Below are 12,874 nucleotides of genomic sequence, written 5' to 3'. Positions count from 1 at the left end.
AAAAAAAAAGTGATGAAATCACCAATAGAAAAGTGGTTATATAAATTATGGTATACTCACAAAATGGGACACTATATAACAGTACAAAAACGAGGTAGATCAATATGTACTGACATGAAAAGGCCTTTATGATATATTAAGTAAAAAATGTTTGTTGAAGAACACTGCGTATAGTAAGAATGTATGTATAGATACACAAATAGAGATATAAAGACATGTAAATACACAGAGAAATGACTCCAAAAAAAAAAAGAGAGACCAAACCCATTGCCATCGAGTCGATTCCGACTCATAGCAACCTTATAGGACAGAGCATAATGGCCCCGTAGGGTTTCCAAGGAGCAGCTGGTGGATTCAAACCGCTGACCTTTTACCAGGGCTTTAAGAAATGACTAGAGAACTATAAATCACATATTTAATAGAAGGTAATAGTAACAGGAGTTACCTCTTGGAAAGGGGTTGATAATGGGATGTGGGAAAATGGGAATAAGGGGGACTTTCATGTTTTAAGGAGTCCTGGAGTGGTGCAATGCACTCAGCTATTAACCAAAAGGTTAGAGGTTGGAGTCCACCCAACAGTACCTTGGAAGAAAGTCCTGGCAATCTACTTCTGAAAAATTAGTCCTTGAAAATCCTATGGAGCACAGTTATACTCTGACACACACGGGATCATCATCAGTTGAAATCATCTCAACAACAACTGGCTGGTTGGTTTTACGTTTTAAGTGTAGCTTGAATGTTTAACAACAAAAATTCATTCATGTATTATTCATATTCATATAATAAACTAAGAAAAGAAGTGAATATACAAAGTTCTGGTAGAATATATAAGAGGGGTTAGCTGTGATTATCTAGTGGTAGAACTATGAGTGATTTTTCTTTATTTTCCTGGATTTTCTAGTTTTCATACAACAGACATATAATTCTTTATTCAGAACAGTTATTATTTTCACAAAGGCAATCAAAGGCTTTGGAGTATATTTATAAGCCAGAAAGTGAACTGCTTAAAGTTTTGGTTTATCCAGCTCTGTGCCAGTGTATGGGCTTTAGATACTGAAGTCACATGTGCTACGTAAAGAGACAGCAGAATCAAAGCCTGACCATCCGGAAAAATGGAGGTACTCAAGGTAATTAATCAACTCAATGGAAATATAATATAGACATTCAATATAAATGAAATTGTTTTATTATTTGAAAAACAATAGAAATAGTATATAAAATACAAAGTGCATAGTTGCATAGTGTGATTGGTATCCTTCGTTAGAATCTTTTTCCCTATGTACATGAAACACAAAATGTTATGTTAGTTTTCATGGATCTGGTCCACCTGTACCATTTAACAATGTGTATAAGAGCTTCTTTTAAAGAGAATAAAGACAATTCACAGAATAACTATACTTTCTTTGTTTATAAAACACAGTTTAAGTAAGATAGAAATATCTTACATCACACAAGTACCATACAACTACTATTCTGTTATTATATCAAACGATGGCATGTTAAATTTAGAGAAAAGGACAATAACATGGTTTCTTAAAGCAATCTTAAAGAAATCTAATTTAGTACTCTATGATGTACTCACTCAGGCTCTCAGAAGGCCCAAATATTTTATGCGGAAGGCTGACTTAAGATGCCAGTCCTTCAATAAACAGGTAATTTTTACTTTGGGACTGAAATATTTTTTAAACTGACATTACTCCCCACTCTTTTCAGAAATGAAATATAGCTCTTGTTTTATAATACAGCAAGACACACATAATTCCTCTGGAACTTCCAATTTAACTAAAAAGACCCTTTTTAGTTTTGGCCGTTGATTTCTTGTAGGTAGTACCTAAGGTCTCCGTTCCCTTGGCAAACCACTGAGGTAATTTTCTCTTTGAGGTTTCAGCTGAAGTCTATAGGAAAGAAAAAAAAAAGAATTTTTTACTACTGAGAATGCCGTCAATTGTAAAAACTAAGCCAGTTACTGAATATACCACCCTTCTCTACCCCTACTCCACCAAATAAAACAAAACAAAATACTGAGACCTACAGAATTTATTTTTTGGTAAATAAATAAGAGAAGAAGTCACTATATCGTATCTTCAGGCAATTACTTGCCATTCCATTACATAGTCTTAGAAATTCACGTGTAGATATTTGTTTGGGAAGGAAAGAACTGGAGATTATTTTAGATGTATGTCTCATGATATAATTGGCTCTGAGTTCACCAAAGTGGTGAATTTCATGTTCTGAGAAAGGTATCTGCCTGAAAATATAAACACATATACACACAGTGTTACACTAACCTAAAAAACCGCTGTCATCGAGTAAATTCTGATGCATAGCAACCCTATAGGACATGGCAGAACTGCCCCATAGGGTGTCCAAGGCCGCAATCTTTATGGAAGCAGACTGCCACATCTCTCTCCCGCGGAGTGGCTGGTGGTTTGAACTGTTGACCTTCTGGTTAGCAGCCAAGCACTTAACCATGGAGCCACCAGGTCTCCATAGTGTTATATCAGGTGTGTGAAAAGAAGTAACCCCTAACGTCTACACTGGCTGACAGACTAGCAGAGCGGCTCACTGGCACCTGCTGAATGCCCAAGACAGCAGACACTCAAGTAACTTCAATAAGTGAAAAAATAATTCTCTGTCTCATAGACTCCTTTGAGCATCTGCTGAAAACTACAGCTCCACCTCCCAGCAAAAAGGACAAATGGACACATGCACAATACTTTGCACACTACTTCTAGGGACTGATGCACCAAATGAAGTCTCTGAACCTTAGGTGAAAACCCTTGACGACATTTCTTTAAGAAGATAAAAGCAGTAGTTGTATACTACATCACCTGCATGTGAAGAAGATAAAACAGTTTTAAGTAGGTAATTGTTCTATAGGCCTAAAATAGGCATAATTCTGTGTTATTTTGGTTTGAGCAACAGATCTTCAGAATAACACGACAGAGAAATCCTTCTAACATGAATACACCTTGGACGCCAACCCCCTGCCCAAAAACAAACAAACAAGCCCGTTGCTGTCTAGTCAATTCTGACTCATAGCGACCCTATAGGACCGAGTAGAACTTCTCCACAGGGTTTCCAAGGAGCGGCTGGTGGATTTGAAGTGACAACCTTTTAGGTTAGCGGTCGGGCTCTCAACCACTGCGCCACCAGGATTCCCCCTGGACTCCAGCAGAGGTAATTTAGTTATTGGAAGTCTTTGAAGGATTTTATACCAATGATCGTGAAGATGGGGCAGGACCAGGCGACATTTTGCTCCGCTATGCATCAGGCCGCCAGGAGTCCTAGCCGAGACAGCACCTAACAACAACACGGTAAGGGGGCCTCATCCAGGTTAAAATGTGTCTGTCGGCCTAGGGTACATACTGTTCTCCAAATGCTTGATATGTTTTATATGCTTAAGAAAATTTTCGAAATATTGAAGGACAGAAAAATAGCAAAAGATGCTTGGCAAAAGACTGTAAAAGTTTACTTTTTAAAAAAAGGGTGAACATTGTTAGCTGTTCCAACTTAAAGAAATTCAATGAAGAAGTAAGGGCTGTTCACATGTCAGCAAAATCTAAAGGAAAAAAAAAAAAAACTGACTAAGATAGCAATTTTGTTCCCAGGCACCCATTTCCTCACAGGGAACGGAAGACCACGGGAACAGATGAGATTTTTGTATACTGTAAGATACTACAGTAGAACCTGCGAAAGCTGGAACCTGTGTAAGGCAGAAATCTGTCAGAGAAGGAAAACTCAAATATTTTTTACTAATAGAAAGCAATAAAAAAGTGGTAAGACTGCATCCTGTCAAAGGCAGAAAACTTGGGAGACCTGGAAAAACACGGCAGTCTTGACGAGTTCCGGCTCTCACACGTTTCACTGTATTATATTTGACTTAGAAACAAAAAATGTTAGGGATATGAAGTGGCACAGCAATAAGGGCATTTTGGTAGAGATAAAATAGGCCCAGAAACATCCATGCTTCCCAAAGATCTTAATATCAAAAATCTTTACAGCCACAGAGAATTACAGTTGCTTGTATTTAAGCGTTTGAACCCCTTGAAGGCAAGGAAGCCAGTTAAGATTGTAAACAGAGTGAGACATTTGAACAGTAACAGAGTAGAGGAAAAAACCCTAAGAATGGTTGTAGCTTCCTAATACAAAAGAATAAGCATGGAATTTGAAATCAGACAGAACTAGGTTTCAGTCCCAGTTGAGCCACTTGTTAAATATATGACCGTAGGCATGTCATATAAGCCTCAGTTTCTTCATACACACACTGGGAGTAAGAATACAGAGCATCACTGGATTGCTGTAGGAGTTAAATGAGCGTATATGCAAATATCAACACACATCCTGATTTATTTTTGGTACTCAATTGGCGGCTAACGTCATTTAAAGTCTTTCATCTTCTATTAACAGTTCTACAGACACGATCTTCAGTATTTACCCTGTAATTATAATGATGATCTTATTTCACAGAGAAAAGGAAGCAAATGCTTACTTATATTGAGTGAATCTTTCCAGTCTCAAAAATAAGTATCTGGAGAGACTTCAGTTATGAAGCCTAAGTCACCTAACAGAAAAACACCTTCCAGTGACCACTTCCTTCATCAGAAGAAGACTAAAATTCCCAGAAATCTTAATAAAATTTAAAGGGCTGTTTACATTTTTTTGATACTCCAAGTTACATTAATAAATTATCACCATGAAATTGAGAATAGAAAACATTAACTCATTTGCTGATTCTTTGTGCACATATATATGTAGGCAAATACAGAAATATGTGCATTATATTCACATTTAATTTTATCTATAACTAAAATAAATCTAGACATATTAGTTACCAAACCTGAAGTATTTCTGATGAGAACTATTTTACCAAATCAGTTTTTCCTGTGAATGAGAATCTGTAAATAAATCTTCCATTTCTGGATTACTGGATGGCTGTTTCCAGGAAGTTACAGCATTTCTTTGACTCTCATTTTTCATTGAGAAACTGCCAGGAAATTTTTTATCAACCTTTAAAATTTTTATGGAATACAAATTAGTTACACCATGCACTATTTTCTTATTTATATAAAAAAACTATGCCTAAAAAAGCAAAGCTTTAAAAATTCTTATTATTCTAAAGTCCTGAATTTTAGCAATAATGATCATACTAATGTTACTCATAAAACATTTTTGAGTATCTTAGAACAGTTTATAAACAATATTGCATAATTTAAATTTATAATCAAACCTAATGGCAGGCAGGAAATATCGTTCTCCTGCTCTTATGCAGTCAGGAAAAAAAGAAAAGTGGTATCGGTGGAGAGGATTCTAAGAAATTGGTGGTAGTGGCAGTAGAGTTTTTTAATCTCTCTGAATTCCAGCACTAAAATAGCTAGAACAACTAGATAGCAAAACTAAAAATCCATGGTCTGTATTTAAAATGAAATTAAAGGTATTCTCAGGAAGCCTAAACTATAAGCATAGTTTGAAGCTAGGCAAAGAAAAAAACCACCAACCGCCAAAAAACCTGCACAGTAATAACATCTGTATGGGAGAAGGCCAAGGCCAACAGGAGAACCTGAGACCAGGAGAACCCCCAAAGAGCCAACAGGTGTCCATTAGAAAGCATGACAGATCGATGTGAGAACAGCATCTGAAAATGGGAAAGCTTTTGCCCAACGCAACAGCAGATGGCTCCTATGAACTTACTGACCAGACAAGGCTGCCAATGCTCAGGGATAGTGTTGGAATTATAACAACAGCCAGCAGGACAGAGAAAACAGAGACAAAAGAGAAGAGTCCACATAAAAGTGGTAGAGAAGCATATCTCATCAATCAAGTCCCCATATTTTGAACATTACATAGAAACAGGAGAAGAGAGTCTGTGAAGTTGGAAAAGCTATCCTGAACCTTGCCTTGTTTTGAACATGCAGAAGGCTAATTTTACATGAATATGGCAACAGAAAAGTATCAAGGTTAAATGCCATACACCAGAAAAATCTGCTTAGGTACAGCTTAAAACTGTAACTCTCAAAATAAGGTAAAAAAAAAAAAAAAAATTAAGAAAATGATTCAATGCATAAAAGAACAATATAAATCAAAATCAGAAAAACTCAAAACTTAAAGACAGAAACTCAGAAAAGAATTAGAAATAAAAAAAAACTATAAAAATGAATACTAAATTATGAGGAACATAAGAGCAATAAATACAACAGATTATGACAAAAGAGAAATAGAAGGTGAAAAAATAGAAATCAAGAAAGAAATAAAAAGAATTCATGAGAAATGACGAATACTAGAGGTAGGCTAAGAAGATCCAACATACAGATGTCGGGGTTCCTGAAGAAGAAATGCAAAGTAAAGGAACAAAAATACTGTAAAATTTTAATAAAACTTTCCTGAAATAAGCAAACATCTTAAAAACTATAATTTAAGAAAACATTCCAGAAATACAAAAAACAATCTATTTTAAAAACCCACTGTGTTATTAAACTAGAACTACAAATACCAAGGTATAATCTTCCTCCATTAAACGTGAGCATAACTGGGCTTCTATCTTAATAGCAGACATATTAGATGTAAACATAATGATGTATCAACTAATAAAAATAATTTTTTCTAATGACATTATTCTTTATCAGAAGCCTCAAAATTAAAGACAAAACAGACTGAGGGCTACATCCCAGATCAGTAGAGAAGGGGATGGTAATAAATGAAAGATCCTGAAACTAGGCCTCCACAGACTCAATCGCCTGTTACTCTACTGTAATCACAGTAGCTTTCTATACCAGGGGGCAGATGAAGGAAAGATATTCTGACCTTCTAATCTACTTCCCAGCCCCAATACCTCTGCTGCCCTAAATGGAAAAAAGGCCTAAATTAGATATACATTTTAGAATGCAGTAGACTTAGTATGATTTCCACCTACTTCCCCAGCCAAGGTCTCCCCACTCTCTTGTCAGCATCTAATGTTACTTCAACAAGGGAAAAGCAAAAATGCTAATGTATGGTTAGAATAATATTTTACTCTACGTGTGTTCCAATTTTCAGGAAAAATAACAAGTTACACCTTCTCCTGTACTGACTAGGTAAAAGTCAGGGGAAAAACAGGAGGGTCTTAGGTACCTAGTACAGATTACAGAAATAAAAGCAGGCAATAGGAGTCAAATGTCACTCAATTCATCCAAACAGATTTTTCTTTAATGCCCTTTTTACAGCAAGTTCAATTATCAAAATAATGTGAGGAATTCCAATTAATTGAATTTCATTCAGTTACCTAGGACATGACTATATACATACTTAACTCAAATACAGACTTAAGAAAGACCCGTTCCTCTTATTTTTAAGTTGTTGGGCAAAAAAGCAGTTTAATTGTTGGAAATTCTATGATTACCTTAGAACTGAAATAGTAATATAATCCTGTAATATAAATATTAAAAATAACCTAATACCACACTGCATTTATTGTCTAGGAATTAAAGTTTTTTTAGTGAATTATCAGTTTTCATAAAGTTTTATGATAAAGTCATGTAGTTTTAGACTGGGAAGACACTGGAGGTCAACTTTTCAAATTTATAAAATCTTTTTAATAGAGTCACCTGATAAAGAACAGTTATTCTCTAATTACTATTTATTTATTTCACCCCACATACAGAGCGATAATTTTCAAAATATGCTACTTTAACAAAATGTGCCACATAAAATAATACTGAACTCGTAGTTGTTCTCTGATCGTGCCAAAAGCACAGTGTGATACGCCCAGGACCATGAGCAGCAATTACCATTGTACTCCACACAGTCAGCGTAACAGTAACAGAGCGTTTTCAATGACAGAATGAGAGACAAATCAATCTGGGGGTATTTATAATAGAATTTGTTTTCATTTTCATTAATCACACTATGTGCCATTTCTGAAAGAAAAAGAATTATCTACATCTCTCAAGGAAAAAGAATTTGCCGGGCTATATATCTGTATCTATCCATCCACCTATCTCGCTATCTATACACACAGACATTTACACATATATAGTTGATATGAGGCAGAAGTAAAATTTAAGCTGACATTCCACATAATAAACCCCTTCGTTTTTTTAAAAAAAATCATCTTTCTCACATCAGATTTATGAAAAGCAAAGAAAATCTAGCATACAGATAAAGAAGTAAGCTTACATCAGAATTTGTAACAATTCAAAAAATAAAGTATTCTAGTATTAGAATATGCAAACTGAGCAACCAACACCTATAATTAACGCCCGGTATTAGTACCCACTTCTTTCTTGCTTCTCTTGGAATTTAAACGGCTCTCTTCAGAGTTGGGGAAACATCTCTTTTTGTTGGAATCACATGAAAGCTGGCACAGCAGTCTGCTGTCATCATCTCTTTCCAGAACTTTAATTGCCATGTGGATAAGGTATGTGTCAATATTTGAAGGAACCAACGTTCTAATTAGTTTAATTTTATTCATGTCTGTAAAGATTAAAAAAAAAATTGTTTAAAAATAAACATGCAGAACATTTTAGAAATCCTATGAGCTGGAAATGGTGAAATATTTTGTAGGAAAGGAATTTTCCCATCTTCCAAATGCCTATAGCCCTAGAGAGTAAAAATGGAGCGAAAAGGTGTCCCCTCACTGCTTCACTATTGACTTTGCATAATGTTTCAAACTGTCTTTTGTGGGCTGCTATGAGAATCAAGAAAACTATTCACAGAATTGTTTCTAAAGGAAAATGTGCTTCAAATTCCAAATATAAATTACAAATTAAAATTTTGAAAAGAAATCATTCTTAAAATAGAAGCTTGTAAAGAAGATGCTAATAGAAAGGATCCTTTCAAATAGATATTATAGCATGACAAAAGGTATCGATTATTTAAAATGCACATTAGCTAGATGAGCATTTATGGGAAAGATAGGTTTTATTTTCAGAATCAAGGAACTTCTAGTTTTTTGTAACTCAACGAACTGATTCCGACTGTTGTCAGTTTCTCCACGTCTTCTATAAATTGTGCAGCAATCTGACTGCAGACTACTATTTATGTTTCAAGCACTTCCTTCCAGCATCACAGTCATCTGCAATGCTCTATGGTAGGGTAGGCAACTTAGAACCTACTCACTCATCTTCATGTAATTTATAAAACTGGTATCAAACATTTCTGACAATTCTAATTCCCAATCAGAGACCAAGTATTTTTAAATGCTACCTGAAAAGGCAGTCTTTACTTAATCATAGTTTTCAGGTTTGTATTACTCCTTTCTTCCAAAGACCTTATCTTGTTACTCTAGGACTTCCTGAAAACACTGCCGTCAAAAAAGTCAGGAAGAGGTTACACAGCTAATAAGGAATTAGGACAGTTGGCTATCTAAGTAGCCTGCACTCTTTCCCTAAACTGTAAAACTGAACTTTAATTCAAGTTTTAAAATGTAAGACTGGTGCTAATCAAAGTCTTGGAAAGAAGGTTACCTCTATATGTAATAAAATCAGCACTGAGGCCATTACATCTGTCCATCAAATTTTCACTTGTCCCTTGATCATTTCACCACCACCATCAGCTGCCATGGAGTCGATTCTGACTCACGGTGACTTCATGTGTGCCAGAGTAGAACTGTGCTCCACAGGGTTTTCAATGGCTGATTTTTTAGAAGTAAATCACCTTCTTCCAAGGCACCTCTGGATAGACTTGAACCTCCAACCTTTCAGTTAGCAGTAGAATGCATTAACCATTTGCACCACTCAGGGACTCCTTCTTAGTTATTATACCATCCTAACACCATTGAAATTTCACCAAATTTACTACTTCATCATTTTTTAATAGCTGAAGAGTAATCTGTTGTATGTATGCATCAGAATTTACCTTATGAGTTCCCCCCTTCATTTGTCTTCAATCTTTCATTGAAATAAAATGCTCTGAAGAACATCATATTACATATATCTTTCTATACTTCTAGATCCCTAGAAGTGGGGTTACTAGTTCAAAGGCTAGACATATTTTATATTTTGATATATTTACCAAATTACCTCCAGAATTATGCTAACCAATACAGTGACAAGTAATCACATGTAGACATTGAGCACTTGAAATGTGGCTAATGTGACTGAGGAACTGAATTCCTAATTTTATATAACTGTAATTAATTTAATTTAAAAAAACTGATGCTCAATTCAGTTACTGGAAAACCTTTAAGTATATCTGGAACAACTTGGGTATGTGAATCTATTTTTTTCAACTGTAATTTTTTTGAATTCTAAATACAGATCAAGTATTTCAAATTAAAATTTAGCATCTGAATTGAGATACAATGTAAATGTAAAATACATACCAATTTTGAAGGCTTAGTATAAAAAATGTAATATATCTTATTAGCATCTTTTTTATATGGATTACATGTTGAAGTGATGCAATTTTGGATATACTGGGCTAAATAAAATATTACTAAAATTAACTGCATGTGTTTTTTTTTAGTATCTTTAATGTTACCACTAGAAAATTTAAAATTGTATATGTGACTCACATTATATTTCTATTGTACAGTGTTGTTCTAGAAAAAGCATACAAATTTTCTCATACTCCAGGCAGTTAATACAACTGTGTTGTATTAAATTCATTTTCTTCTGCGGGTATTTGAAATTGGATAAATAAACTATACTTTTTAGATTTCATCACACTGTAAATGTAATATTTACAAATCAATTTATTGGGAAAAAATCCATAAAATCTTGAATTACAGTAGTATCATGGGCTAAACAAATTATGTTAAGAAGAAAAAAATGTCCCAGGTATTTTATTCCATTTTGAATTAAGCTACTTCTAAAATTAGAATGTCTTCTTTTTATAAAATTATGATGTATAAACATTTGCCTATGGTGTTAAACCATTATTGATTTAATAAATATATAAAGCTACTATAATGTAATTAGAATATAATTTCTGTATAACATTAGAAAATTCATATATTTACTTACATATTTCTATAAGTACCCTTTATATTTCTATCTTAAAGTCAGCCTAAATTACACATATGTAACTAAGTGTCATCTAACTTTAAAAAAATATAATTTATTCTGCCCTAGTGCCATGCAATTAAGTGCTGGAAATATAAACTGGAGAATTAAAAGATGAACACTGGCTACACTCCTTCAGCGTTTTAGAAGATATCATATTACCCCTACTTTTGTGGAAGGTCCCTTGGAAGCCACTCAATTTTCCAGTTACATGCACATAAAGAATAGGAGAATGAAGTTGTTAAAAGTATTATCTAGACACCTCAATAAATACCTTGCTTAATTTATTATTAAGTGTAGTTAGAATCTCAACTCCCTAAAAGAAGCTTAAAATTATATAAACATGGGGAAAAAGATAAACTAGAATACTAAAAAGATGAAAAGGCAATCACTGAATTCTTCTAAATATTAAGAGTCACAAGGAAAAACCTACTTAACAAATAAGGCAACATGAAAATAATCAATTTTTAAAAAATTCACACTCTGTTTTTAGGTATTAAGATTATGTCATAATAAAACAGAGAAAATTCCTCAACTCAGAACTGTGCAAAATTGAAATTTCGATCAAACTTGTTCATTTAAACACATAATTAGGTGATCTGGATATAGTTAAATTTTAAAAATCTGAATAATTGGTACTATCTTATATCTTCGTTTCTTGTTATCATTTGCAACTCAACAATGTTCTCTCCAATAAGAGAGCAAATATAATAGTGTTTTATTAAGGAAAAACAACCCAAAACCAAAATCTCACATCAATAGATTAATATCTTATGGGTTATAAATGTATTATCAAAAGAAATAAAATTTAGAGCATGTGGTTGTTACAACCTTCTTAACCTCTATTTTGGCTTTGGAAGTAGGCTAGAATAATATATTTTTTCATATTATGTGTACTACCTACATAGAGTATATTGACTGAAAGATGAAATAAATGTTTAAAAGTGGTTTCTATTGTTTTTTGGAATTTCAATTTAATACTTACCTCTGAATGAAAATTTATTTAATGCTATACTCTGTGTATGACAGTAAAGACAAATGTTTTCAACTACTGTTTAGTCACTAATGATTAGCAAACATTTTTCACATCATTCTAGAGTCACGTTGTACAATTACTAAGAGAGAATTTTTCATGTTTATATATTCTGCTTGGTTTTAATATTTCATAATTTTAAAAAGTTATCTAAGATCAGAAATTGAAACTGCTAAGGTCAGAATGTAAAGGTCACTTAAAGATACTAAAAATTATAAAGATATTAAGCTGAATACAATTAAGTAAATCTACTTTATTCAGCAAGTTAGAGGTATATAAACCCTAATCCTATATCAGGATCAGAAATTGCATATTTCTTTCCTTTAAGTTAGCTGGCAATACAACTTTCCCTAACAGGGAATAGTAAAAAGAAAAAACTTGCTCAGCCATTAACCATAGATGTGATATTAGAAAAATTATTTCAACTCTCTAGGCCTCACTCAGGTTCCTGTCTATGAAACATAGTGGGAGTGGGAAGGGGAAATTTTAATGATTTCCAATTTGTTTTCCAAATCTAACTTCATGACTACATGATTTAGAAAGCAAATTAACATCAACTCGATTTTTTTTTACCGTATACAAATAAGATGCAAATAAAACAGACGGTTTTACTACGTGGCTGAATAATACAACCTTAAATCTTCCCCTACCATCTTCCCTTGACAATACCGAGTTGAGACTAGAACATCTATTTTATGCGATTCAACAGTGTTTGCCCAAAAACAAAAAAAAGAACATTTGCCCAAGAAATCTTTAGCAGATGAAATAAAAAAAAAAAAAAAAAACAAGATAATTAGAGTCTCTGTGAATTCTTAAAGTTGTATATTTCTAGAAAATGTAGTTTTTTAACCTTTCCTTACAT

At 33.6% G+C, this 12,874-nt stretch overlaps 1 protein-coding gene across 5 annotated transcripts in view; it reads right to left on the bottom strand.

Moving 5' to 3' along the window:
• Positions 1-1,038: 1,038 nt before the first annotated feature.
• The window catches only part of WRN (WRN RecQ like helicase), a 127,229-nt gene continuing 115,393 nt past the window's right edge, over positions 1,039-12,874 (bottom strand). For 4 of the 5 annotated variants that reach the window (XM_023737835.1, XM_023737834.1, XM_023737836.1 and 1 more), the window contains 2 exons: positions 8,252-8,448; positions 1,039-1,895 (listed from right to left, as the gene is read on the bottom strand). In XM_023737835.1, the coding sequence (XP_023593603.1) occupies positions 1,779-1,895; positions 8,252-8,448 (314 nt within the window). In that variant the 3' untranslated portion in view covers positions 1,039-1,778. The remainder of the gene's footprint in view (positions 1,896-8,251; positions 8,449-12,874) is intronic. The other variant, XM_023737837.1, reaches the window with a different exon arrangement.

The sequence above is a fragment of the Trichechus manatus genome, unplaced genomic scaffold (genome assembly GCF_000243295.1).
Source record: "Trichechus manatus latirostris isolate Lorelei unplaced genomic scaffold, TriManLat1.0 scaffold00109, whole genome shotgun sequence".
In the NCBI taxonomy this organism is placed as follows: Eukaryota; Metazoa; Chordata; class Mammalia; order Sirenia; family Trichechidae; genus Trichechus; species Trichechus manatus.
This window is presented reverse-complemented; position numbering and strand designations above follow the sequence as displayed.